This window comes from Prunus mume, linkage group LG1, assembly GCF_029339155.1.
Source record: "Prunus mume cultivar Tortuosa linkage group LG1, ASM2933915v1, whole genome shotgun sequence".
Classification (NCBI taxonomy): Eukaryota; Viridiplantae; Streptophyta; class Magnoliopsida; order Rosales; family Rosaceae; genus Prunus; species Prunus mume.
The window spans coordinates 20812650-20836853 of NC_142698.1; the positions used below are offsets into that span (position 1 = coordinate 20812650).

The 24204-nt window shown below is 37.4% G+C and overlaps 2 protein-coding genes and 1 pseudogene across 7 annotated transcripts; 1 reads left to right on the forward strand and 2 right to left on the reverse strand.

Moving 5' to 3' along the window:
• Positions 1–6913: 6913 nt before the first annotated feature.
• On the reverse strand, positions 6914–7905 carry LOC148921272 (ethylene-responsive transcription factor ERN1 pseudogene; annotated as a pseudogene).
• A 1073-nt stretch (positions 7906–8978) lies between these two features.
• On the reverse strand, positions 8979–17667 carry LOC148921273 (uncharacterized). The gene is made up of 20 exons (XM_089049501.1): positions 16292–17667; positions 15523–15726; positions 14685–14789; positions 14509–14574; positions 14257–14421; positions 13704–13778; positions 13464–13618; positions 12909–13044; positions 12760–12829; positions 12523–12650; positions 12383–12439; positions 11679–11864; positions 11459–11551; positions 11165–11250; positions 11015–11081; positions 10856–10922; positions 10637–10773; positions 10266–10357; positions 10077–10143; positions 8979–9627 (listed from the first exon to the last, which is right to left on the reverse strand). The coding sequence occupies exons 1-20, from the start codon at positions 17516–17518 to the stop codon at positions 9463–9465; spliced, it is 3348 nt and encodes a 1115-aa protein (XP_088905627.1). The 5' UTR covers positions 17519–17667; the 3' UTR covers positions 8979–9462.
• A 1829-nt stretch (positions 17668–19496) lies between these two features.
• On the forward strand, positions 19497–22293 carry LOC148921274 (peptidyl-tRNA hydrolase, mitochondrial-like). 6 transcript variants are annotated; one of them, XM_089049682.1, is made up of 9 exons: positions 19497–19835; positions 20078–20272; positions 20388–20475; positions 20550–20617; positions 20928–20978; positions 21080–21153; positions 21598–21656; positions 21742–21818; positions 21924–22293. In XM_089049682.1, the coding sequence occupies exons 2-9, from the start codon at positions 20165–20167 to the stop codon at positions 22056–22058; spliced, it is 660 nt and encodes a 219-aa protein (XP_088905808.1). In that variant the 5' UTR covers positions 19497–19835; positions 20078–20164; the 3' UTR covers positions 22059–22293. The 6 variants fall into 6 exon arrangements, with proteins under 6 accessions (XP_088905808.1, XP_088905837.1, XP_088905851.1 ...); XM_089049711.1 differs by having other exon boundaries at positions 19497–19831; positions 20089–20272; XM_089049725.1 differs by having other exon boundaries at positions 19497–19813; positions 20089–20272.
• Positions 22294–24204: the final 1911 nt, after the last annotated feature.

A 24204-nucleotide genomic window follows, 5' to 3' on the forward strand; every position in this document is an offset into this window, starting at 1 on the left:
GCCTGGCGGGAGAGAAAGGCCTGGGCTTCATAAAATACAACATTAAATGGATTTTGCATTATGAAATCACTAAAGTAACCACTAATAAGTAACAAATAACAAATAAATATTTTAATATTTTAAATCAAAAAAATATTATACTATTTGTTTAATATATAATTTATATATCCTTTTATTTTTCATGATTTTGGTATAAATTTATAATTTATAATACTAAATAATTTATTAAAAAAAGCATAGGCACTCGCATAGACCCCCATTACTCCTCTAGGTTCTAGGCCCTTGTCTGCCGCCCCCTTACTGTATAGTGATTTTTCGAACATTGGGATTAAAATGTTGGTAAATCGAGGTGTACTAGCACTTCAATTTACAACCCTGCAATTTTAACCGACTCCAATTCCCTTCTGTTTGTGTTTATAATTAACTAAAAAATAGTTGCATTGCATGGCATTTAGATTTAACTTTTCTGGTATAATTTTTCTCAAGACTATAAACGAAGAACCAGTTTCATCAGTTCTCAATTGATTGCGCAATGGCTATATGTCTCCGGAGTATGTCATGGGCGGTATGTTTTCTGAAAATCTGATGGCTACAACTTCGGGTTCTTGCCATTGGAGATTATTAGTGGCAAAAAGAATACCAACTTCTATTCTAGTGACCAACATATAGGCTTCCTAGCTTATGTAAGCTTACACTCTAAATCTTAATGCAAAATCGTATCTTTCATACAGCTTAAGCAACCTATATGAAGCTAAATGCAGCACAGTTTAACAATACTTGCCAACATACATGAAATTTTGTTAGGCATGGCACTTATGGAATGAAGGAAGGGGTTTGGAGTTGGTTGATGAAGTATTGGCAGATTCATATTCACCTTCAAAATCTCATGGATTTCTATTTTTGAACAAAGACATTGCATATGCTTGGGTCAAGTTTCAGATTGGCAAGCACATGGAATTGCATACAATTATATTGGATTTTTGCCTCAGTTTAGGTGCACATTGATATGCCCTTTTTTTTTCTTCACAAACATGATCCAATTGGTATTTGGTATAACAAACACGAGCAACATATACAAGTTTTGGCATGCAGCTAGCATACCAAATTCACAAAATGTAAGTGGGGATAAAGGGAACCAAGGTCCCGGGAAGGAGTTGTCCAAGAGATGCAACTCCCCACACAAAACTCTCGTCTAGGGACTTGGGGGATTTCTATTTGCGAGGTAAAATGCCTCTCGATGACCGAGCTGACCTTTTGATGTATGATAGTATCTTTACAGATTGAAGACGACTTGAGAGACTTCTCGGTGTGGAAGCGATGATGCCTTCACTACAAGATCATGAGCGCTTCAGTTTATGGGTAACTTTATATTTCTACATAGAATACAATGCAGACTAATATATCTCATATGTAAGAATGAGATGCCTAATATCAAGTACTTAAATTTGAAGGGTGCAAAAGTCAATCGGGATGGTCTTGTCACGTTGCTGCGCGGATGCAAAGATTTGGTGATGTTGGATGCCAGAGATTGTTCTAGTTTCGATGAGAACGACGATGAAATATCAAAGCTTGCGTCTCATATTAGGCAATTTATGTGCGAGGGTTATGAATTTCCAGAATTTCTTTGTGGTATGGACAATTTTGTTCTTCATGTTGATGGATACTCATTTCATCTGCATGTGGAGGAGACGTGGGATGAAATGCTCAATGATTTGCGCAATGCGTCAATGATTTGGGCGACGAGGAATGAAGAACTATTAAGTTGATTGTGCTAAGCGATATCTCATCTTTTTTATATTTACAACACTAATGAGCAATTATGTGTGTTGAGTGTGGTGTTCATCGTGTGTTTTTGGACAATGTTACTCTAATGAGGGCTTGTTATAAGTTCCTATCTTGATTTCATAATAAGATGTATGCTTAATTTGGAAAATGGCCATTCTAAATTCCTTCGCTACATTTTTTGTAATATCACAAGTGCTCGCGATTGTTTTTCACCCTTGCCTCTACCTTTATTTCTATCTTAACTTTCCCTTCCCACCAAAGGTTTTCCTAGCTAAATTTCTTTGAGGTTTAGGAAAAATTTCTTGGTGAAAGAATGTTGGTTGCACCAGCTTAACAACAGGCACAATCAGTAAAAAAAATGAAATAATATGTTGTATTTAAGAATGAGATGCTACTTCTCATCTAACATATGTTGTTTGAATTCTCATTTAGAATAGTTCATATATCAATGTCATATGACCTCTGATACCTTCAATTAATTTCAAAGTAGAGCTGCAAACTTCCATTCGCTGTCTCGTTATATTGTTTTATATCCAATTTTTCAACTGACATATCTCATAGCAAAAGAGCATGGTCGCCAAGTGCAATGAGAAAAAAATGTTGCAATTAGGTTTAGTTCATAATTACAACGGATACATTTTAGAAAGTAAATTGATATACAAGCAATTTTATACTATGAAATTTAAAATTCTTTGATACACAAAATGTTGGCGGATACCTTTTATTATTATTATTATTCTTGGTATTTATGAGTTTAACTTGTATTATTTGTTAGAAATAAAATTCATTTTTTATTCTTGCCCAAAGGGCTAATAGCTGGAAATAATTATAATGGGAGGTATCATAAAGAATTTAAATTCTCAATCTCCAATATCGCTTGTATAAATAAAATAATTGAAGAAATAACTCTAGGCCACCCTAAACTCTAAAATGATATGACAAAATTGTACATTTAAAATGTTATAGCCGCGCGGCCGTACTTTCTAAAAAATTCGGATATTTTAAACGTATAGCCGAATGGCTATACTCTTTAAATATAAATATATTCGAATATTTAAAGAGTATAGCCGCACGGCTATAATCTTTAAATATAATCCAAACGAACACGAAGCTTGCACTCGCAGAGGACGGAGGTCGCTGACCCCCTCACAGCCATTTCGCTTCTCTATCAACTCAAGCTTTGATTTTCGCCGATCGCTTCGTCCTCTAGGTTCGCCACCAAAAAGAAACAACCCGCCTAGGAGGCCCGCCCAGCCGCCTAGCGCCCGCCTAGGCCGATTTTCCGAACACTGTGATTGACTAAAAGTCTGAAACCCGAAATTGAAGAAGTTTAGCTGCAAATTTGAGCTTGAGATTGAGATTGGGAAGCCGAAACAAGCACAAGTCAGGTCGATAGAAGAAGAGATCATGAGATTCTTAATTCATCTATTTCCATTCCTCTCCCTATTTCCCACCTTATTCTCTTCTCTCTAGGCTCTCTCCCAAACGACATGTTCACCCCACCACACCAACTACAACTACAACAATTCCTCCCTCTGCCAACTCCGCCTTATTCTCTTCTCTCTTCGCATTGACGGCATGGCGCAGAAGAAAACAACACAAAATTTGCTGACTTGGTGTCTGTCTTCAGTGGAAGGAAATGATGAACCTATCCTATCATGGAGTTTCTATGGTCTTGCCAATAACAAGGTACGTTTTTAGGCCCCAATCTCAAATTCTGACTATTTATTTCTGGTTTGGTTAAGCAATAGATTGATTGGTTTGGTTCTTCTCGCTTGAAACTTGATAAATCTTTATGCATTCGATATTCATCCATTGATGGTTCTTCTTGGTTGGACTGCTTTTCATTCTTTGGATTTGCATTTCTGTTATAGATTTTGACATTTGATCATGCCCTCTTGTTTGCTGATAGAAAAAAGAAAAAAAGAAAAAAAAAGATTTGTCTCTTCCTCCTCTTGCATACGAACACAAAACCCCACCCACCAAAGAACAGAAAAAAAATTTGAAATATTACACCACCTCAAGTGAAAAATCTAATTCATTTAAGCTTTTATATTTGTTCTTGTATTAGCATCTGTGTTTGTGTAGTGTGAACTCCACCTCAACTCCGAAGAAAACAAATAAAAAAAATTAGAGGGTGCATTTGCTAACGCATGGGTTTGGAATCTCTTAATTATATTTAACTTTTCAAACTGCCTTGAAAAGCACCAGATTAACACGCCAACATGAAATATAGTTTATCGAGCCTCCATTAGTGTAAAAGGACTGTGACTGCATTAGCTGAAAATGCTTTAGAGGAAGGATCGGCTTCCAGTTCATTGAGATCCCTTTCACTATAAAAACCAGGTTTTTGAGGTTGAGGCGATGACCCTTCACCACTCAGCATTACAACTGCAGCTGGCATGCTCGGTCTATCTGCCGGGTTACGCTGCACACTTGAAAGACCTACATGAATTGATCTCACAACTTCATGTGGATCACTGGAGTCCCCTACTGATGTATCAAGCACTTCGATGGACCTGCCTTCTGTGTATAGCATCCATGCCTAAAAGAATGGATCAAAAGTTCAAAACCATTGTGCTTAATTAAAAGAAGAAACAGAAACAAGTAATGAGTAAATCCTCTGTTCCTCTTCCTACTCGATATCTCTAGCACCAACACACCTATTCTTCAACTCATTGAAATCCTCTGTTTCTCTTCTTGTGTAACCTCATTCTTCAACTCATTGAGTCCTTGTCTAGAATGTTGAGAGCCTTTTCACAGCTATTTCTTGTCCATCTTTTAATGTACCCTGAAATCCATTAACCATATATGATGACCAAAATCCGTACTCTGTTGTTTGCAAACGTTCAATATACGACTTGTAGTCCTGACCCAAATGACATGTGGAAACTGTCAAGCTAACTGTGGGGAGGACTATATTTGATTTTACCTTAAAGACTGATCCGAAACCACGTTCTCCAAGTCTATTGTTGTTTGAAAAGTTTTTAGTTGCACAAACAACAGCGGCCAAGTCAAATAATGGTAATTCCAGATCTTCCTTTTGGCCGGGCTTCAGTTCTCCTGTGAAGTACGTAGTGAAGTAAATAATGTAGCATGGAACCTTAGCTTAGAAACCAGAGAGGCAACAGCAAAAAATTTCTATAGAACTGAACCTACCTATCTTAGAAAATGGAGGGGCAGAAGAGTACAAAATCAAATAGCTTACAATATTTTTGTTTCTGGTTCTTCCTCACATATAATAGCAGGGTTAGGCCCAGGATCAGCAGTCCAGTAGACAATTCGCTTGGAACACCAATTGTATCTATAGAAGGAAGAGTAGCAGTAGGAATAGCAACACCAAGTCCAGCGATACCAGAAACAGCGGTGATTGGAGGAACAAGAGGAGAAACCACTGGTGCAGCTCCCAGGAATGGTGCCGTTGGTAAAGAAACACCGCCGGTGCTATTGACAGCGGGACTGCCTAGGCTAGGGGACCAGCAATACTGCATACAAAGCCAATGTAAGACCAACTAAAACAATTCAAAAAAAAGAATAAAGTGCTCAGAAAATACCAACCCTGATCCAGAGCCACTAGCGATCCAATTTCTGCATGAGAATTGATCGAGAGCGGGCATTCACTGACTGTAAGATTAATAAAACAATACGTCAATCACCTTCACTCAGGTCAACAACAAAAATTATGCAGTGCAGACACTCTTTCTATGCCTAACTATCACGCTTGGCTTTGCAGTGCTGATGGCTGCAATGCCTTGAGAGACAATGCATATCTTACTAGTTAAAGCAATAATCTGCTAGCAAACAAAAATCTCTTAAATGAGCAATCTTTCCAATATCAAAGGTTAAAAAGGTGGCAGGAGTACACGAGATGGTAGTTCAAATTATTTTTTGACCATATTTTTCTCCTATGAGTTAAAAAGTAAGAAATATATATATCTACTCAAATAAATAGGAGAACAATAAACACAGAAGATACTAAGCCAATCGAACCGACTAAAGATACCATAAGCATCAAGCAGCAAAAAAGCTTAAAAGCAATGGAGCAGCAGCAGCTTCCATACATTCAACAATTATTCCCAGATATTACTCAGCCAGAGCAAACAGTTCTTAGCAATCATATCAGTCCACAAATTCTTTGTGTTAATAGAAAATAAAAACATAAAAGGAAAGATGTAACCAACCAGCCACCACCTTCATCGTCATCAAAATCACCAGCATTTGCTCCAATATCTTGCATTCCAGCTTGGTCTGTAACAGCTGACACCTAAATAGAAAAATAAGGACTCGGGTTCGGGTTCGGGTTCGGGTAGATGAACTCCCTAATTACTTAATATATGGTTTTAAGCAAAATCATCCTTTTGGGAAACCATAAGGATGCGCAATTATAGACCAAAATCATGCAAAATAAAAGAATATATAAAACAAAACTTTTAACATTTTCGAACCTTGATATTATCTGACTTTTACTTTTGTATTTTCTGTGACCCATTTTACAAAACCCAACCCGTTAGTTTAAAAAAATATTTATGACCCAAAAAAAAAACAAAAAAGTCAGATATCTTCTTCTTCCCAGCGCCGCCTTCTCTTTCCTCTCTCTGTTTCGATTTCATCTCTCGATCTCTCTCTCAGTCTTTCTTCCTAACAAGCAGCACCTCAGCGCATCCTTACGCGTCGCCGCCTACCCCTAACGAGTAGGGTGAAATCTCGAAGGTGTCCTCCCGCCTAGCTCCTAGGCGGCCGCCTAGGCCGATTTTTCGAACCTGCTGAACCTCCGCGGCATTGAGGCATTGACAGCATTTGCAGTGATCATGATCATTAAAAGGCTGATTGAAGTAGTGTAAATTGAGAATGAAAAAGAAATCTAAACCTGTCCTTAACTTTTGAGAATGGTTTTCTTCATTTTTCAACCACCAATATCAAAGCGATTGTTAATCATACAGGCAGAAACAAATCCGCAATAGCAGATAATTATATTACAAACTATTAATATCATACAGGTTCCTATAATTTTCATGCTTTTAAGAGCCTTGCTCTAAACACTATTTCTCTCAAGAGACTGACTCATTCAAAACTATAAAACTCGGAGAAAAGAGAGGAAAAGATTAGCAGCCAGCCAGCCATTATCACATCAGCCAAGGCAGAACAACTGCGAGAGAGTAGGAAGATCCCATAAAGCATCACTTCCATCGTACTCATTGTCCACATACTCATTCCCTCCATTCATTGCATAAATCGAAGCTGATATCTGCCTCTCTACCTTTAAGCGCTCAAACTCCGTCACCTCTGCCTCTGCCTCTGCTGCTGCAACATTACCAATGCCTTTTGTTAAGTCCATCCCTTCATGGGTTAGTGGAAGCTGATCAAACCCAGCTAGGAACGGCCATGACTGATCCAAATGAAACATGGCCGATTGAAGCTCCCCAATGCAGTTGCTAAGGTCTGGTCTATATGCATCATCAAACGTTTGAATGTCCTGGCTTTTGTAGCCAGGCAGAGAAGAACTAGAATTAGCATTGCAGTTGGCTGATGAAGTGTCACTAAACGCTTGAATATTGCTGCTACAAATGCTAGAGCTAGAACTAATTCTAGTAGTTGTAGCAGCTATAGGGCTGGATTTTAAGCTGCTGTTGGGGGTTGGTGGAGGGCTTTGTTTTTGCTTCAAATTCAAACTTTTCTTGTGGTTAAGGAGGTTTCTGATTTTCAAAGAGAGTGGAGAATTGGAAGGGACGTGAGTGGAGAAGTTGGTTCGGGTGTTGGAGCCGCGAAGAAGATAAGCAGCTTCATCATAAGCTCGAGCAGCTTCCTCAGCAGTCTCAAAGGTTCCCAGCCACATTCTTATCTTCTTTGTTGTGTCCTTGATCTCTGCCACCCACTTCCCTGATGGCCTCTGTCTCACCCCAACGAACTTGCATTTGGTCTTCAACTTGCTTTGTTTGTTGGCTGAGACTGAGACCCCATTTTCCATTTGCTGCTTTGGGGCTTCTTCACGTTCTTCTTCCATGGCAGATGTTGGTTGAAGAGAGATTTTGTCAATGAATGAGAGAGCAAAATGGTGGGTTGTGAGTTATATAAGCTTTTGTTAGTAGTAGTGGGTGGCTCGTTTTCTCTCTTATGTCAGCATATGTCGATTTGAGTTTGTTTCTAACTGAGGATGACTGAATTATCGAAGTTCGCTCAAGACTAAATCATACATTAGTTCAGACCAAAAAAAAAAAAAAAAATCATACATTAGTTATTTGGTTATTTTTACTTGTGTTTATTCTGTGTCTCCATGGGAAATGCAATCCATTCCTTTCCTTCATTTTTTTTTCTTTTATAGAAAATATTTTGCCTTTGCCTCCAAATAATACAAGCACCAAAACCCACAAAGTGATAAGTTAAGAAGGAGATAAATAAGTATAAAGAAAAATAAAATATTAAATAAATAAAAAAGAAGATAAAAACTAAGTGACAACTTGTCAAGTCAAAGCATGGTTAGAAGTAGTAGGGCAGAGGGCGGGAGTAGTTGTCGTCACTCCTCACCACCACTTGGTCAACGGAACCAGGAAGCAAAATTCGTGAGAGCACGAAGGCATGACACATGGCGTAATAGAAAGGGAAACGACAGCTCGCATTGGATTTGTATACAAAGAATTTGATGGGAATCTCATTGTGCACGCTGTGTTTGGTGGAATCTTTCTTTTGACATTACACACCAAACACTTGCTGCATTGCGTTAACAAACACGCTGCAGCCTACAATACAAATTAAACATGTATTCATAAAAAGATAAAAACCCAAAAAACAAACACAGAATAAATTGAGTTCAAACCAATTCTTAAGAATATTAAGTTAATTTAATTGAGATAGTCCAGTTCAAACCGAGTCATCCAACAAGGATGAAGTTGAAATGAGGATGACACTCAACTTCATCGTTTGCGTCCAACAGAAGCATTTTGCATCAAGTTAAAACGAGTTGAACCAACCAATAAAGTTTACCCCGCAACTCATTTTCTCATTTTGCATTCTTGCTTAAAGTAGTGGAATCAGAAAATATGATAATTTTTGGGTGATCCTAAATTATGTGTATGTAATGTAACAGAAACTTCGATTTACTCTGCGCAATCAAATCAAAGAAGAGCTTGATTCTTCACAAACACACTCAGAATTATTAGTGTCATTGCAATTAAAAAAAAGGATCCAACACAATAGCATACCATAAGCCAATTTATTGCCTTTTGGGATCAAGATTGCAAACATAATGAAAGAATTGCCATCGAAAGTTTAGTCAACGGATTCTCATAATGGAGGCGTAGGAAACACCAAAACACAAGACCAAAACTGATACAAGAATTTTCTCACCAACCACCCTCGGAACCTTAGGCACCACCAAAAACCAGAAAGAACAAGCGCACAAACCACAATTACCTGCCTTTCTTTCTTCTTTTGGACTCAAAATTGCACTAATAATTAACACTTGACACTTGCATATACACATCCTACAAAAAAGGGTCTGATTGAACAGATCGCAATGATGACTTCCACGTTTAATCAGATGCTGGCTCGCTGTAAAACTTTACGCAAAAATGACTGATGGGTACCATCTTATGGAAAAGAATTGGTGACAAATGCAACTAACACACACGACAGGGACGGTGTATCTGAAAGCAGCAATATGCACACTGCAAGGCCAACATACTACGAGGAGAGGATAGATTGCAGTGCAAGCTGTTGCTGGGGTTGTAAGGAGGACCAAGTGGAGGCCAAGGTAGCTGGTGGCAAAGTCTGCTGAAGCTGCCGTAATAGATTTATCATCCGGCTTGCAGTTTGTTCTGTTGCTAAATCCTTGCCAGCACAAAGAACCTACAGGAACAATCATACCCCTCAGAGGAAATATTCAGGGAAGCTTGAAGATGTATTACATTGAATGAATCTGCATTTAATGATGCCATCTTATTGCGCAAATATATTGTTTTGCAGGTTGTTACAATTATCAGCAAGACGAGAAAAATAAAGCAATTAGATTTGGGTTCTACTTGTTAGTTAATCAGTCCCCAATCTTGCCACATGAATATTGCTTAATTAACCAAGATGTACATCTTTTTACCTACACCACATGATAAATGATGTACCCATAATTGGTCATGTCAACAACAATCACTAATAAAATATACGTATTCAAATAAACTGATGGAATAGAATACTAAGCTATGCATTATTGAGAAAACAAGAATTTGAATATCATGATCTTCGGCCACTGGGAAAAACTATACTAAGCTTAAGAGTGCAAAAATATTTTATAGATCACAAACCTCGGCAAACACTGCGACAATTTTGGAAAGATACTGATTGTTGGGACCCAAAAGTTCCCTGTCAGACCTGTAGATGGATTACAACGGTGCACCTCTATAAATTTTCTTGGTAATGGTATTCCAAAGCTTAAAGATATGAAAAGACAAGTAATAGGAGATGGCACAATTAAAACAAAATTGAAGCTCTACCTTTCTACCATAGAACACAGCTGATCATGAACAACTTTGGCTTCAATCAAGTCACCTTTAATCGGTAAACAGTTCAACCATGCAGGAATAACCTACCAAATGCCAGAAAATTGACAACCATAGAGCAAAGAAATTAAAGATTAACAGACCAATAAAAGCAAGATACCAATAAATTTAAAAAGAAAAAGATGCCAAGCTATAATAGAACAGTAGTATTACAAAAGTTATTAGGGTACATTGTATGCGCTACAGTAGTACATAAACTTATTCTGGTAACTCATTCAGTACTTTTGTACGTATGTTCCTTCACCACATCAAGGACAAAACTTCTGATAAATCTATTTATGACTAAATCAAATAAATGGAAGTACCTGAGCTGCATCAATACTGTCACGATGAAATTGACATATTTTTCCTAGAGCAGAAACGGCATTATCATATGCCATTAGGTTTTCCGGTTGCACGGCATTAGGATGCTGAATCACAACATTTAGCCTCGAAAGAGCCTCTGGATAAAGCCACTAGAAAGTGTTACCTATAATAAGCATACAGAAATAATCGAACTATTTAAGATATGCAGGCAGAATTACCGCCAATAAGAGGTTTAATTACTGTCCCGCCAAACTCTGAACAGACACCAAGTCCATATACAGCTGCCTGAAAAGGAAAGGAAAGGAAAATAAAAGAATCACATAACAATTATGAGAAAAAGCAACCTGACACATTAGAACAGTTTGGTGAGATCAGACCTGTCTAACATCAGGGTTATCGTCATTGCAAGCCTCCAATAGAAAAGGAAGAAATGTGTCGTAATATCTGATCCAAACACATCAGAACAAATATGAGTTCACAATAATAAGAATTATTTCAACCAAACAATTCTAACAGAACAAGCTTACTTTACAGCTGCCTCGCGACACTGCTCTGCAACATCATCAAAGATGCATATTGCAATCCTTCTCTCTTCAGGTGTTTTATCCTTGGCCTGCGTTTAGGACCCAAAATGATTAATATAATAAGAAATTAACTAAAAAGGTTGAAAAACAAAACCAAGCAACACAAAATAATAAGTTAGGCAATTGTACGAATGAGCATGCTGGTCCCTCAAAATGACAATTAGAGGGAGTGAACAAGTTAACTCTTCAAGCTCGAACCTGAAAAAAAAAATAGTGCTTCCTTGAGACAGAACTTACCCACATAGGTGTCAGATATGATGATAGCTCGTCAAAGAAAGGCAAGAAAGAGGCTTTAAACGTTTTGATCAAAGTTCCCAAGATCTCTCCCACCTGGTACCAGAAAATAGTGTTTAAAATAACCACGACAAAAATATCCCCAATATACAAACAACGGCCCCACAAACAAACATCAGTATTATTGATGTGCTACTGAGGGATTGTATTTGGAAAAACTTACTTGATCAAAAACTTCTTCCTCTTGTTCATTTTCCTCTTTAATGAGCTCCCCTTCCTCAGCATCAAAATCTTCGGCTTTGGTCCTTTCTGCTCTTTCTCTTTTTCTACTTGAACTGGCGGTTATCACCAGCTTTATCTCCTCCACAATGGATCTGACCTGGCTTTCATCTAAAAGTGGTCCAGATATCTGAAAGAAAGGATACAAAGCAAGCACGAATGGATACATACTCAAGAAATAAGGCACAATATAAGATGGATTCATACTCAAATAAAATTTTATTCCGAAACAGTTGGGTGACTACATGAATCTTCCATGCAAACAAAAATAATAGAGTAACCATATAGTATCATACAGCAGTGACTGCCACCAACACAAAGTTAAGGTCCAAAATCTTAATGACAGATTTAATTATTAAAGTTCTTGCAAATCAAACCATTTTTTTTTTTCATTTGAAAAGAAAATAAATTAAGAATAACAGTAGCAAAACAGGGCAAGGAGGTATCCATCATCCAATTACATTGTGGATGCGTCGTCTATTTGTACCCAGCAAGAAGTAAATTGACAACGTTGTTCCAGAGTACTAGGGAAAAAAAATACCAATTCCATAACTACTGAAAATGTGAATTCATGCAGACTAAGTGCAAAAACTTAAACAAACCAAGCCATAAAAGAAGTTTACTAAATTTGTTAAAAATATGGCCGACCTGTAAGCATTCATTTAATGCGTCCAATATATTTGCACATATTTCTGTATCAGGTTCCTGCATACAAATTGCACTCACGTCAGGAAAAATTTATATCATTACACCCCTGATCGAGGCTTAATTGACAAACAATAAACTACCTTGTGTAATGCTTCCACCAGAGCTGGGACAATGTAGTCAGACAATTGCTTTATATAGGTTTCATTACGACCTTGAGCTTGCCCTTTCTCTATAGCTAATTTTGCAGAAAGCAGTAGCTCCGGCATTGCTAGAAACAAAAAGATGATCTTTCTTAATCAATAAATGAAACAAACCTCCAACAACATGTGAAGAGGAATGGGAAAACAAGAATATCTAATATTAAAAACCAATACTACCTGAAACAGCCGCCTTCCTAACCTCTTCATGGAAATAAAATTTAAGAAGTGGAACCAAAGTTGGGGCAACCTACACAAAAATATGACCTTTTTAAGTATCATATGAGAGAAAGCCAGGCAAGAAAAAGACAAGACCCGCTATGAAAGACCTGATCAATCCACGGAAAGAATCCTTCTTTCAACTCATCAGCATAGCAACACAGCATATTACAAGCTGTAGCTTTTTCCTCCAGGACACTAGTCTTGATTCCAATCCGTTTATCCCCAAGGGTAATTGTTTCCATACTGTAATAGAAAAGGAAACTTTTAGCAAGACAGCAAGTACCACCCTGCAGCAATAACAACACTACTGCTAGTTCATAATATCTTATGCACTCCCTTACCAAAACTACACCTCACACACTTTCAACTACGAAATTGGGAATTTACACAGACAACCATCAAGAGTTTAAGCATATAAAAATGTTGATATGGATGTGAAAGCCATTATGGTTACCCATGCACACTAGTTTTTGGGGCATGCAGATAATGGTGTAAATGTGGTGAAAGACCATAGGAGTCTACACTAGATCCAGCTTTCAGTAACCCTTAGGAAGGATACCAAGAAATAGGTAGTGATGGCACATTCAAGCACACTATGCATGCGTGTTCGTACTTTTCTTACATAAAGGGCAAAAGGTTATTTATAAAAAAAAATATTGTACCTTTCATCATCAGAGTCATCAATATCACTATTGTCATCTGCAGATGTAATGGTTACATCTGGCTTAAGTTGAGCAGACAGAAGCAAAGGAGGCATTACAACACTCATGTAGGGGAGGAAATCTTGTCCTAAACACTTGCAAAGTCTAGCCCATGCCTACAGCATTGTAGATGAATTTTTATTGCAAATAATAAGTTGGTATTAGAGCAATTTGTGTGCAATTTATGGGATAAGAGCATACTTGTAGCATGTAACTTGTAGTTGGATCATCTGTCTCCATTTGAGATCCTTGCAAAGCCATCAGCACTTCCATGACCTTTAGAGAAAATAGTAAGGATCAGTCTGTACTCATAAGCCTCAGTATATCAGTACATAAATTAGCTGACTTCAAACACACGAACAAGAAATTGGCAGCATTGCTCTAACATATTTCTTAGATTAGTAAAATGACAGCAGCATTTTAACAGGTTAAAATACTCAATTTTTTTATTTCTCTTTCAAGAAATAGAAAAGAGCTTAATCATATTACTTGAATATTGTAGAGTGCACAAGAGAAAGGAAAAGTTAACTTCTGACGAAATCAAATTTAAATTCGGGGGGAAAGTTAGGAAATGAATCAAAATAGCAAATTATAAATTTGATATGGATAAGCAGCTAAATAAATAAAAAATTGAAGTAGTCCAAACTCTTGCGTCCGTCCAACAGCCATTAATATGCAAGATACATGAATACAAATTCTAAAAGGAGGATGCTCCAATACAGGGAAAGGTGGTTTCAAATATATAACGTCTTACCTGCTTAGCATCATCCCTGAATTTATCCTTTCCAACAGCCATACCAACCAAACTAATGCACTCCATAGATTTGGCGCGAAGCATACGATTAGATTTATCAGTTGCATTCATCAAGATAGCTTTTAGGTAAGGCATAACTGCATCATAGTATTTTTGGAAATGCTCCTACACATCCAATTACCATCAGATTGAATCATCCACACAAAAACAAAACAAAAATCAACTAGAATAGTATATTATATAGAACAATACCTGAGATGAATCAGCAACTGATGCCAAAGCAGTCAAGGCTCCCTCTTGCACCATTTGTTTCCCATTCTGAACAAGACATAAAAATTTAGACACGAGTAAAACAAATATTAGTACCACGAATGTGGTAACATATATAAATATACACATGCATAAATATACTTGTAAGAAGCACTTACCTGCAGAAGTACTAGCAATTTGCTCACTACTCCATCCAAATAAGGTGTTAAAATATCCGGAGTACAATTCTCGCTGAAGTTGAGCACTGCTGAAGCAGCATGTGCCTGCAGATATCAAATTACAAAAAGAAAGCAATGAATAGATAATCTTGCCTGTGCAATAATGACCCTGACAACAAGCTGAATAAAGGGCATGCCAGCATATTCAATATCCTCCAGGGCCAGCACCCTTGTTTACAAATTGAGGATATAAAGCAACTCAAACAGAGGCTAGTTTGCAAGTGTGGAAACCAACGGTATCTCACCAAACTAAAGCTCATCGCAATTTGTTTTCTAACGTACTTTGTAATAACTTTCAAAAGGGCCATACTTCCAAATAAATGAGACTACAATCAACCAGAAATATGCATTCCTGCATGTATGACTTCCCAGCAGGTAAAATACTCATTCTCCTGCCCCAATAAACAGGACAAACAGCAATGGACTAAATAAATTAGGGCTCTCCTCAAGTAATGTGAGATGACCTAACTGCTTGAAATATTGATTTAAGCAACCTTATACAAATCATAATGCTCTACAGTGCCCAACTTGTAAAGCATCGTTAAGATGAGAAACTGCTTGTCAATATTCGTTTCATGGTCACCTGGGAATAAATGCACTTATGTTTTGTTTTTGTTTTTTTCACTTTTCAAGTAGTTATAGTTATAGTGCACCTTATTTGTAGGTTAAAGATGAAATTAGCTTGGAAAGAAAAAAAATCCTTCACCAGTCAAACATTGAAACTGAATACCAATCAATTATTCAGAAATAAGACCAAATGCCGTATCCGGGAACTAACCTGAACACGAGGGTTCTGAAAATCATCCATAGCTGCAGCCAATGCTGGGAGCACCTGCTGATGATATTGAACTTGCAGATCTGGGCCCAAATCCGTAGACAACTGCCCAATTGCATTAATAGCTGCCCACCTTACACGAGGATGTGGATCTTGAAATGAGTTCAAGACCATTGCCACCACTTGCTCTAAATTTTTAATCATTACCTGCAACAAAAATAAAAAGGAACAGAATACCATTAACAATAATGTAAACGGCAATTCATTTTAGCTAGAAGAAAGAGAATCTGTACAAAAGTACTCTGGGGATGAACTTTTCTTATAGTTGATGATATAGAACTTTTTTTCCTTTGGTAGTATTGATGATATAGAACTGAGACTGACCCCTTGAAAACTGCATCAAGAGTAGTGATATGCAAGCTTGTATGTGCAAACATTTTACATAATAATTGTCTTATATCTGCCATGAAAACTTTTCATTCATACTTGGTAAGTGTGGATGTGATAATCAAACCGGATAAACATGAGTAATTTGATCCTAGATGACTGTCTCTCATTACATCTCTATCTTGTCAGCTACTCATGTTCACACAACAGTGTCTTCAACGCAAGTCAAAAACCTCGGGCCTCTTATTACCATATCTCAAATTCTACACTCCAACAGAAAAAGCATGCAAGCATTCCATATGTGATTAATTGTGGAGCATCTAAGTGGTTGGAGCAACAACTATCCCTAGTATAATATAATAACAATTATGATAACAATCGATACCTTAGCGCAACCTTCAGCAATCTGAGCTAGTGCAATCAACGCAGCATGGTGCTTCTGCCACTCGGGGGCAGCCAAATATGCCGGCAACTGCTCGGAAGCGACTGGAACAATGGTATTCCCACCCAGGGATATAGCAAGCCGATCCAAACACTCCTGCCCCACACTGTAATTACTGGTCTCACCCGCTTCCTCATCTTCTGTCTCTGCTGTATTCCATGCGGGATCGTCCTGGATATCCAAAAGCATACTCATCAAAATAGCGAACAATCGGCTTATAAACTGCGGCAACTTCCTCATCATCCCAGGCGCGCGCTCTCTGGCCTCGGCGAGCGTGATGACGAACTCAATGGCCAAGTGCCTGGTCCCTTCTTCCAACGACTCAGCCTCGGCAATCTGCAGCATAGACCCGACCACCTCCACAATCTGCCGCCTGAGGAACCTGGGCTCGGTCCCGGCCAATTCAATCAACAACTCGAGAGCCTCCTGCGCTGTGGCCTCGTTCCCGTTGTTCAAAGCCTCCATCAGCGTCCTCATCATCGCCGGCAACAGGTCCTGAAACCTATCCCTATCAGCAGAGCTCGTCAAACACTGGATGAAATTGATGACGGCGTTCAAGGCCGCGATCTTCACTTCGGCGCTTGACGAGTTTCCCAAACTATGCAAGAACACGGCGTGCAATTCCTTTATATGCGGCACCAAGGTGTCGCCGATGTACTGCGAGAGCTGCGCGAATATCAAAAACGCCGATTCTTGAAGCTTGGGAGAATTGGAGGAGACGCATTGGAACATGAAAGGCAAGAGCTCGGGCCAGGCGTTATCAGGCAAAATCCCGGAGGCGAGCTCGGAAATGGTGTCGCAGAGCTTCTTGGATATGGATTTGGTGTCCTCGCGCTGAATACAGGTCAAGAGAATGGTTTTGAGATTGGATTGGGTGGCGGGGGAGAGGCGGGGCCAGAGGTACGAGTCGTCGCGAGTGAGCTGCTTGCGGAGGAGAATGGCGGACATGGCTCGAGCCTCAGGGGCGGGAGAGAACTGGAGGAGGTGGGCGAGTTTGAGGGAGAGCGAGTCGGGATCGGTCTGCTTGCAGAGGTTGAAGAGGAGCTCGGCTTGGGATCGCTGCTCGTTGGAGGAGGACATGAGGTGGGAGATTAGGGTTTGGAAAGGGGCCGGGTCGGGGCCGAGAATCGTCGCCAGTTGGGCATGCTGTAGCTGAGTCGAGTCGGCCATTGCTGCAACAAACAACCACACCACTCAGTTACGGTTTTAGGGCTTTTTGAGGCTTTTGGCTGCGGATGAGTATGTGAGAGAGCCTGCAAAGGTGGCTGGCGCTCTCTCTCTCTCTCCTCTCACTTCACTATAGTTTTGATTTTTGGGGTTTTTTGGGAGAAAGGGTGCGGTGCGCTAAAAGTAGGAGTGGGTGTAGAGGAGTGGGGCTCCTAATTAGGGAAAAGCAAGCGCAAAGACTTTGATTATCCAATGGATCATTAGCTGTATGTCTTATTTGTGGGTCACTCATCAATCATGATTTATTTAAATTATTTTCTATCCAAATATATTTTTGGAGGGAATTTTATCTTTCGTGACGATGCAATTCTATTTTTAATTTCTGTTCCGAATACCCGTGCCAATTATTAAATTTAATTTGTAAACCAAACCCAACCTTTACACAAAGCACAAAGCTCCTAATGTTAATTTTTAATTCTTTCTTTCCTTTTAAATTATTATTATTATTATTATTCTAGACATTTGCTTCTATTTATTTGGTTACTTTGGAAGACATGCCATTTTCTAAATTTTCCCTTTTTATTTGTATGTCATTTTAATTTTTCCCTCACGGTGGGTTTGGATAAGGGAAATAAACTTTGAATTTTGACAAAAATTAGATTTTCTAAATTGATATGAACCAATTTCCATATTTGGATAAAAAAAAACATAAAAATTTAGAAATTCCACTTGGGAAAAAACACATAATTTAGTGGTCATAAATCTCAACTTTAAATTCTATCTAAAAAGTATTCATTTCTAAAATTACAAAAGATATTGAGTTTTTAAAAATATATAACTTTACAAATAAAAGTTAAATTCTATATTTAAATTTGTTACCTTACCCAAACAAGAAACTTTACAGATTCTAGAACATTAATTTCCGTTATTTTAGATTTCATCATTTATAAATTCCTTTGTACTTATCCAAAAGCACTATTAAAGATTTAAACATAATTGAATGTATCGTAAATTGAAAATGGATTTATAATTATGGGTGGTTGTGGTTGAGTTTGGATTGATTCCACTCTCAAACCACAATCAAACTAATTAATGATTAAGTGGTGTGGTTTAGTTCAGTTTTGAGCTCAAATCAATAGAAAACCAACCCAACCACGGTTGGACAAATTGGTTTGAGAAGTTTTACAGTTTAGGTCTTTATTTATTTTTATTTTTTTGCCAAAGTTATTAAGGTGATAATGGTTTCTCACACACACTGTCAATGTGTCATAAATGTTCAAACTTGAAGTTATTGATCTACAAGTCAAAACCATTTTCATTTTCCATAACATCCATTTACACAAATTTCAAATCTAATAATCATGTGAACCAAACACAATAAATTTTATATATACTTGAAAGTTTAAACAAACGCATCAAATAATTTTCATATCTTATAATCTTATGAAGTCAAAATCATCGACCTAAACAATCTTAACAATGTTAAGCACATAAAAATGCAACTTTGAATTCACTAGTCTAATGTCTAAATATATAACATTTAAAATTCCATATAAACAACAAAGTAACAATCTAATTATATTAAAGCTTGATATCTATCTATGTGTTAGATGAAACATAATAGTGTGATAACGAATAAAAAGATGTAAAATGCCACGAAATAATAGAATTAACATAGACAATTCGGCTTGCTTAAGATGGTTTTCATATAGGCCAAACCAAATCAAACTAAACTAACTATGACCCGATTTGATTCAATTCGGTCCAAAATTACACTTTTTTTAGTGTTAAAACAAATTAAATTGGTTAGATTGGTTTGGTTTGACCGGGTTTTTGCCCACATCTATCTATGGCCAAGTAATAGTAGAAAAATTTCATATAGACCTATCAAATGGACCGGACCCAATGAGTCCTCGATGTTTGGGGCATGGGTCATTTTGACCCGCAAGGTAGTCGGGCCAATACTCATTGCCCAATTCATTCCTCTCATGGTCAGAGTGTCCACGGCTGTTTGCGTAATGGGTTAAGTCTGATCGCCCCGATATTCTTTCTTACGGCCAACACCAGAGGAAGGAGCAGCTGCAATGAAACTGCCGGAGCTCGCCGTCTGAAGTACATGCAAGTGCCGTAGGCTAGTGGGCAGGGAGAACAAGACGACTGCGTTTAGGCCTTCAGCAACCGTGTCTTTTGTAGCCTCTCAAAAATAACCAGCGCCATCGTGGTTGCTCGTTGGAGCACCCAAAGTTTCCAAAGCCGTAGCTGGCGCCTTCTCTTTCACTCACTTACTGGTTATTTGAGGTAGCAAGCTCAAATTTGGCAAGTATGGAATTCCAGTAAACAACATTTTCTTTTGAGAAAAATCGATTATTTCTTTTGGATTCTGTGATAGGGCTCTTGGGTTTGGCTTTGCTTCTTTTGGGTCCTCATTCAATTTTTTGACATACCATTTCAGTGCATTGCAAATTGTATTGCACATTTCTCCGTTGGAGACAGTTTAAGACCGCACACACTATATACATTTTGAATGCACTCTAGTTGTTTGTAAAAAGTTGTGAATGGCAGGTGCGCTGCAGACTTTGGAGTTCACTTGTCGGTGAATTATGGTACTGTGAGGCCTAGTCCGACGCACCGAGGAGGACAAGGAGGAAGATGCTTAATAGGTTGGGTAGGCGTTACTTTTGCACTGCTGCTCCACAGCCGTGGCTATTTGTGGGTTTGGGCAATCCCGGCGATAAGTACAAAGGAACTAGGCACAATGTACTATACCATACCATTCATTTAGAGACCACACTTTGAACTTTCTTGTTTTGTTCTTCTTCTTTTTTGTTTTATGAACAAGTTTCAAATTATCTCCTTTTCTTTTGGTTTGAAGCAGGTGGGGTTTGAGATGATTGATGTTTTTGCTAATTCTCAGGGAATTGAAATGAGCACGGTGCATTGCAAAGCTATCTTTGGGCAAGGCATGTAAATATTTGCATACTTTTCTTTGGTTGTTATTTTTGTTTGTGAAGTTCATGGAACTTTGGTATGCCAGGTTTCGTGGGTGAAGTTCCCGTTTTTCTCGCAAAGCCTCAAACTTACATGAATTTGAGTGGTGAATCTGTAAGTGACTGATATATTTCCTGTTAACATCTGATGGAATTTTGTTTTCAAAAAAGGTTATTCCTTAATCTAGTATTTTCTTTTTATGTTTATTACTTCTGTATAACTGGGAATGGGAGTTAATCTTCTATGAAAACAGATGTGATATTTGTACTCTGTATTCCATTCCATTCCTTCTAGCACACTTATAAATTTATATTTCTTTCTGATATTTAACTGATTCAGTTTTGTATGTTAGAGCTATTGATACTACTGATTATGTTAGAGAAAGAATATAACAGTGTGTTCTCTTTATTCAACTGATCTGCAGACAGGACCACTTGCTGCTTATTATAAGCTACCTCTCAATCGTGTGCTAGTGGTACTTCCATTCTCCCATTTTTAAGTTTTTATTACTTAATAGCATCTGTGTTTTAAAAAAAAATATCTTTATTGTATTTGTTTATTTATTCTTGTTTGTAGTTCCACGATGACATGAACTTACCATGTGGGGTACTTCGTCTTCACCCAAATGGAGGTCATGGATGCCACAATGGGTATGATCAAAATATTCTACTGTGATATTTAAGCAGATATACTTCTAAAGTTCAAAATGGTTAAGTAATGTTGGAAATGTTTTGTCAAACTGTTAGAACCTACTTAAACCCAGGTGTTTACAACAGTTAATTGAGTAGCTGATTAGTGGCATGCTTTATCACGAGGAGGTAATTATATAGGATATATACATTAGAATGGCTCTTGTGACCTAGTAAGACCATCACTATTTCGTCTCATAAGAGTAAGGACCATGGCTATTGTGGTGTTGCTTGAGTTCTTCTTGCCAAATTCCAATCCTCTGAGTAGTGAGTAGTACTGAATAGTGTTTAATTTTGTCCTCTCTTGAAAGGCCTTTCAATTTTGCTTCCCCCGCCCCTTGTTTCAAACTTAAGGAGCATATGTGGAATATCATTACCTATCTTTTGAAGCTATTAATTATTCAGGGTGAAGAGTGTAATGTATCACTTTCGTGGGAACAGAGAATTTCCTCGGCTAAGAATCGGTTAGTTTGAATGTTCACATTTTTTATTTTTGTTGCTGTTATGATATCTTTTGCAGTGCTAGAAATATGATGAATTCCTTGTTAGGTATCGGAAGGCCTCCTGGTCAAATGGATCCCAAAGCATTCTTGCTCCAGAAATTTAATGCAATGGCTCAAGGACGAGTAAGTATATGGTTGTTTTGTATATTGGGTCCTGCATTTGATGGAATTGGATATTCATTTGGTGTTTTGAAGTTTTGAATGATGCTTTGGGCTTTATGATGTTAGATTGATGCTGCTTTACAAGAGGGAGTTGATATATTGAAGGTGCTGTTATCTAAAGGCTGGGCAGAGAGTGCGAGACGCTTCAACTCAGAGCAAAAATACAAGCATATGAGATTAGAGACTACAATTGTAACATGAATTTGTAAATGAGTATACATATATATGATTTGATTTTTAGGACCAGTCTATCTTTCTGCTTCAAGTTTCATTTCGTGAATGAAGAAGGTAGAGAGAGAGAGAGAGAGAGAGAGAGAGAGACTCATCATATCTCAAAAGTTTTGTTTTGCATTGACTGGACTCAATTGTCTACATGACTGGAGGTTCGCATCTCCTGGTTTATCGTTAAAACAGCAAAAATCCAATTCGCTTTAAAGCGGAGGCTGGAGAGTGCCTCATTCTAATTTGTTATTGATTTTATGTCCGATAAAAACATTTAAAAAAAGAGAGAAATGATGACTGACTGCCCAAAAAAGAGAGAAAAATAGTGGCCGAGTGCTCTGTGGGCCCAATCTTCAGCCATCCTCGCTGTCTCTTGCGGCTTCACTTTATGACCAAAGACCTCCACACGCATTCAAGGAAGGTGGACTCAAACTCTCCCCTACAAACACTCAACTCAAAGGCGGCATTCTTTTCATAGTAACTTTTACCATATCCACAGCTATTTTCCGGAAAATTGAACTTAAAAAATAGAATTCTAAGATTCTTCTTTATATACAAGAAATATTGTTTGTGAGAGGAGAGTTTAATTTATTTGTAGGATCTTGAATGTATAAATAAATTAGGGGTGACATTTTAGATCGAAAAACTGCAAAAATCAATCGACATTATACCGCATTGGAACTGCAATAACTAAAAACAGACTGAAAATTGTGGTTTTAGAAACCGAATAGCAATTGTGGTTGTGGTATGTGATTTTGGCAACTCGTGGTTATCGCAAACCGCAAATATATTTTTCAAAAAATTGCATTTTAGTAGTTAGATGTTGTGTTTTAATTTGGTTGAGTTTAATCTATTATTAATATGTTTTTATGTTGTTGCTTTTGTGTTGTGTTGTGTTATAGATGGAGTCTAGCCACTCTAGCACATCTAATGCCTCTAATCCCCCAAACACAAACTGATACACTCGGAACACAACATCCACTCCAACTCATAAAGAAGGGTTTCTTCTTATAATAAAATTCACTCACCACCACCTACACTTGAGTTCTCCTTTTGGTTTGTAACTTTAATTAACTTTAAATTGAGTATTTTTTAGGTTGTGAATGCTTGAAAAGTTGAGGTTGAGGTTGTGAATTTATATATGTTTGAGAAGTTGAGGTTGTGAATTTATTTCTTTAGGCTGTAAATTTATATATGCATGAGAAGTTGAGGTTGTAAATTTATTTCTTTAGGTTGTAAATTTATATATGCATGAGAAGTTGAAGTTGTAAATTTATTTCTTTAGGTTGTAAATTTATATATGCTTGAGGAGTTGAAGTTGTGAATTTATATATGCTTGAAAAGTTAAGGTTGTGAATTTATTTCTTTAGGTGTAAATTTATATAGGCTTGAGAAGTTGAGGTTGTGAATTTATTTCTTTAGGTTGTTAATTTATATTTTTTGGTTAAAGTACGCTTGAACTCAAAAAGTTTCAAAAGAAGCATCAAACCTAGGCTTAAAAGTGTGGAAGATTGAATTTTTATGACACAAAAATATCACACTTAAATATCTAAAATTGTCTAATTTAGTCCCAAAATATTCAAATCGGTTTAAACCGTTAATTCATGGTAACCAACCATTGCGGTTTCAAAAATTATTTTACCACAAATAGTCGGTCGGTTTGCGGTTCGGGAAAAAATTGGAGGTTACCGAACCGCAATCACCCCTAAAATAAATTATCTTAACCACTTTAGCTACAAGTTCCTTTATTATAAAATAAATCTTTTAAAAATAAAAAAAATATACTCATAAAAAAGTTTATGAAATACGTTGGATTCATTTTATGGCAGACTTATTTACCTTAAAAAATAGAGTAAAAACAACCTTATTGATAATTTCAAAAATAAAAATAAAATCAACACAAAACTAAAGAAGAAAATAGGATTTGTAGAGTTCATATTAAACCCATGTATATACACTTGCTCACTAAAGCATGAATTCCACTGGTATGAAAGTAAAATCATTAGAGCATCTCCGATATGTCAAAAGTGCCACATAGACATTTAACGGTTAGAAATAACATCTCACATCACTCCAACCGAATTGTTAAAGCTGATGTGGAATGAAAGCTAGAAGTTCATGTTAT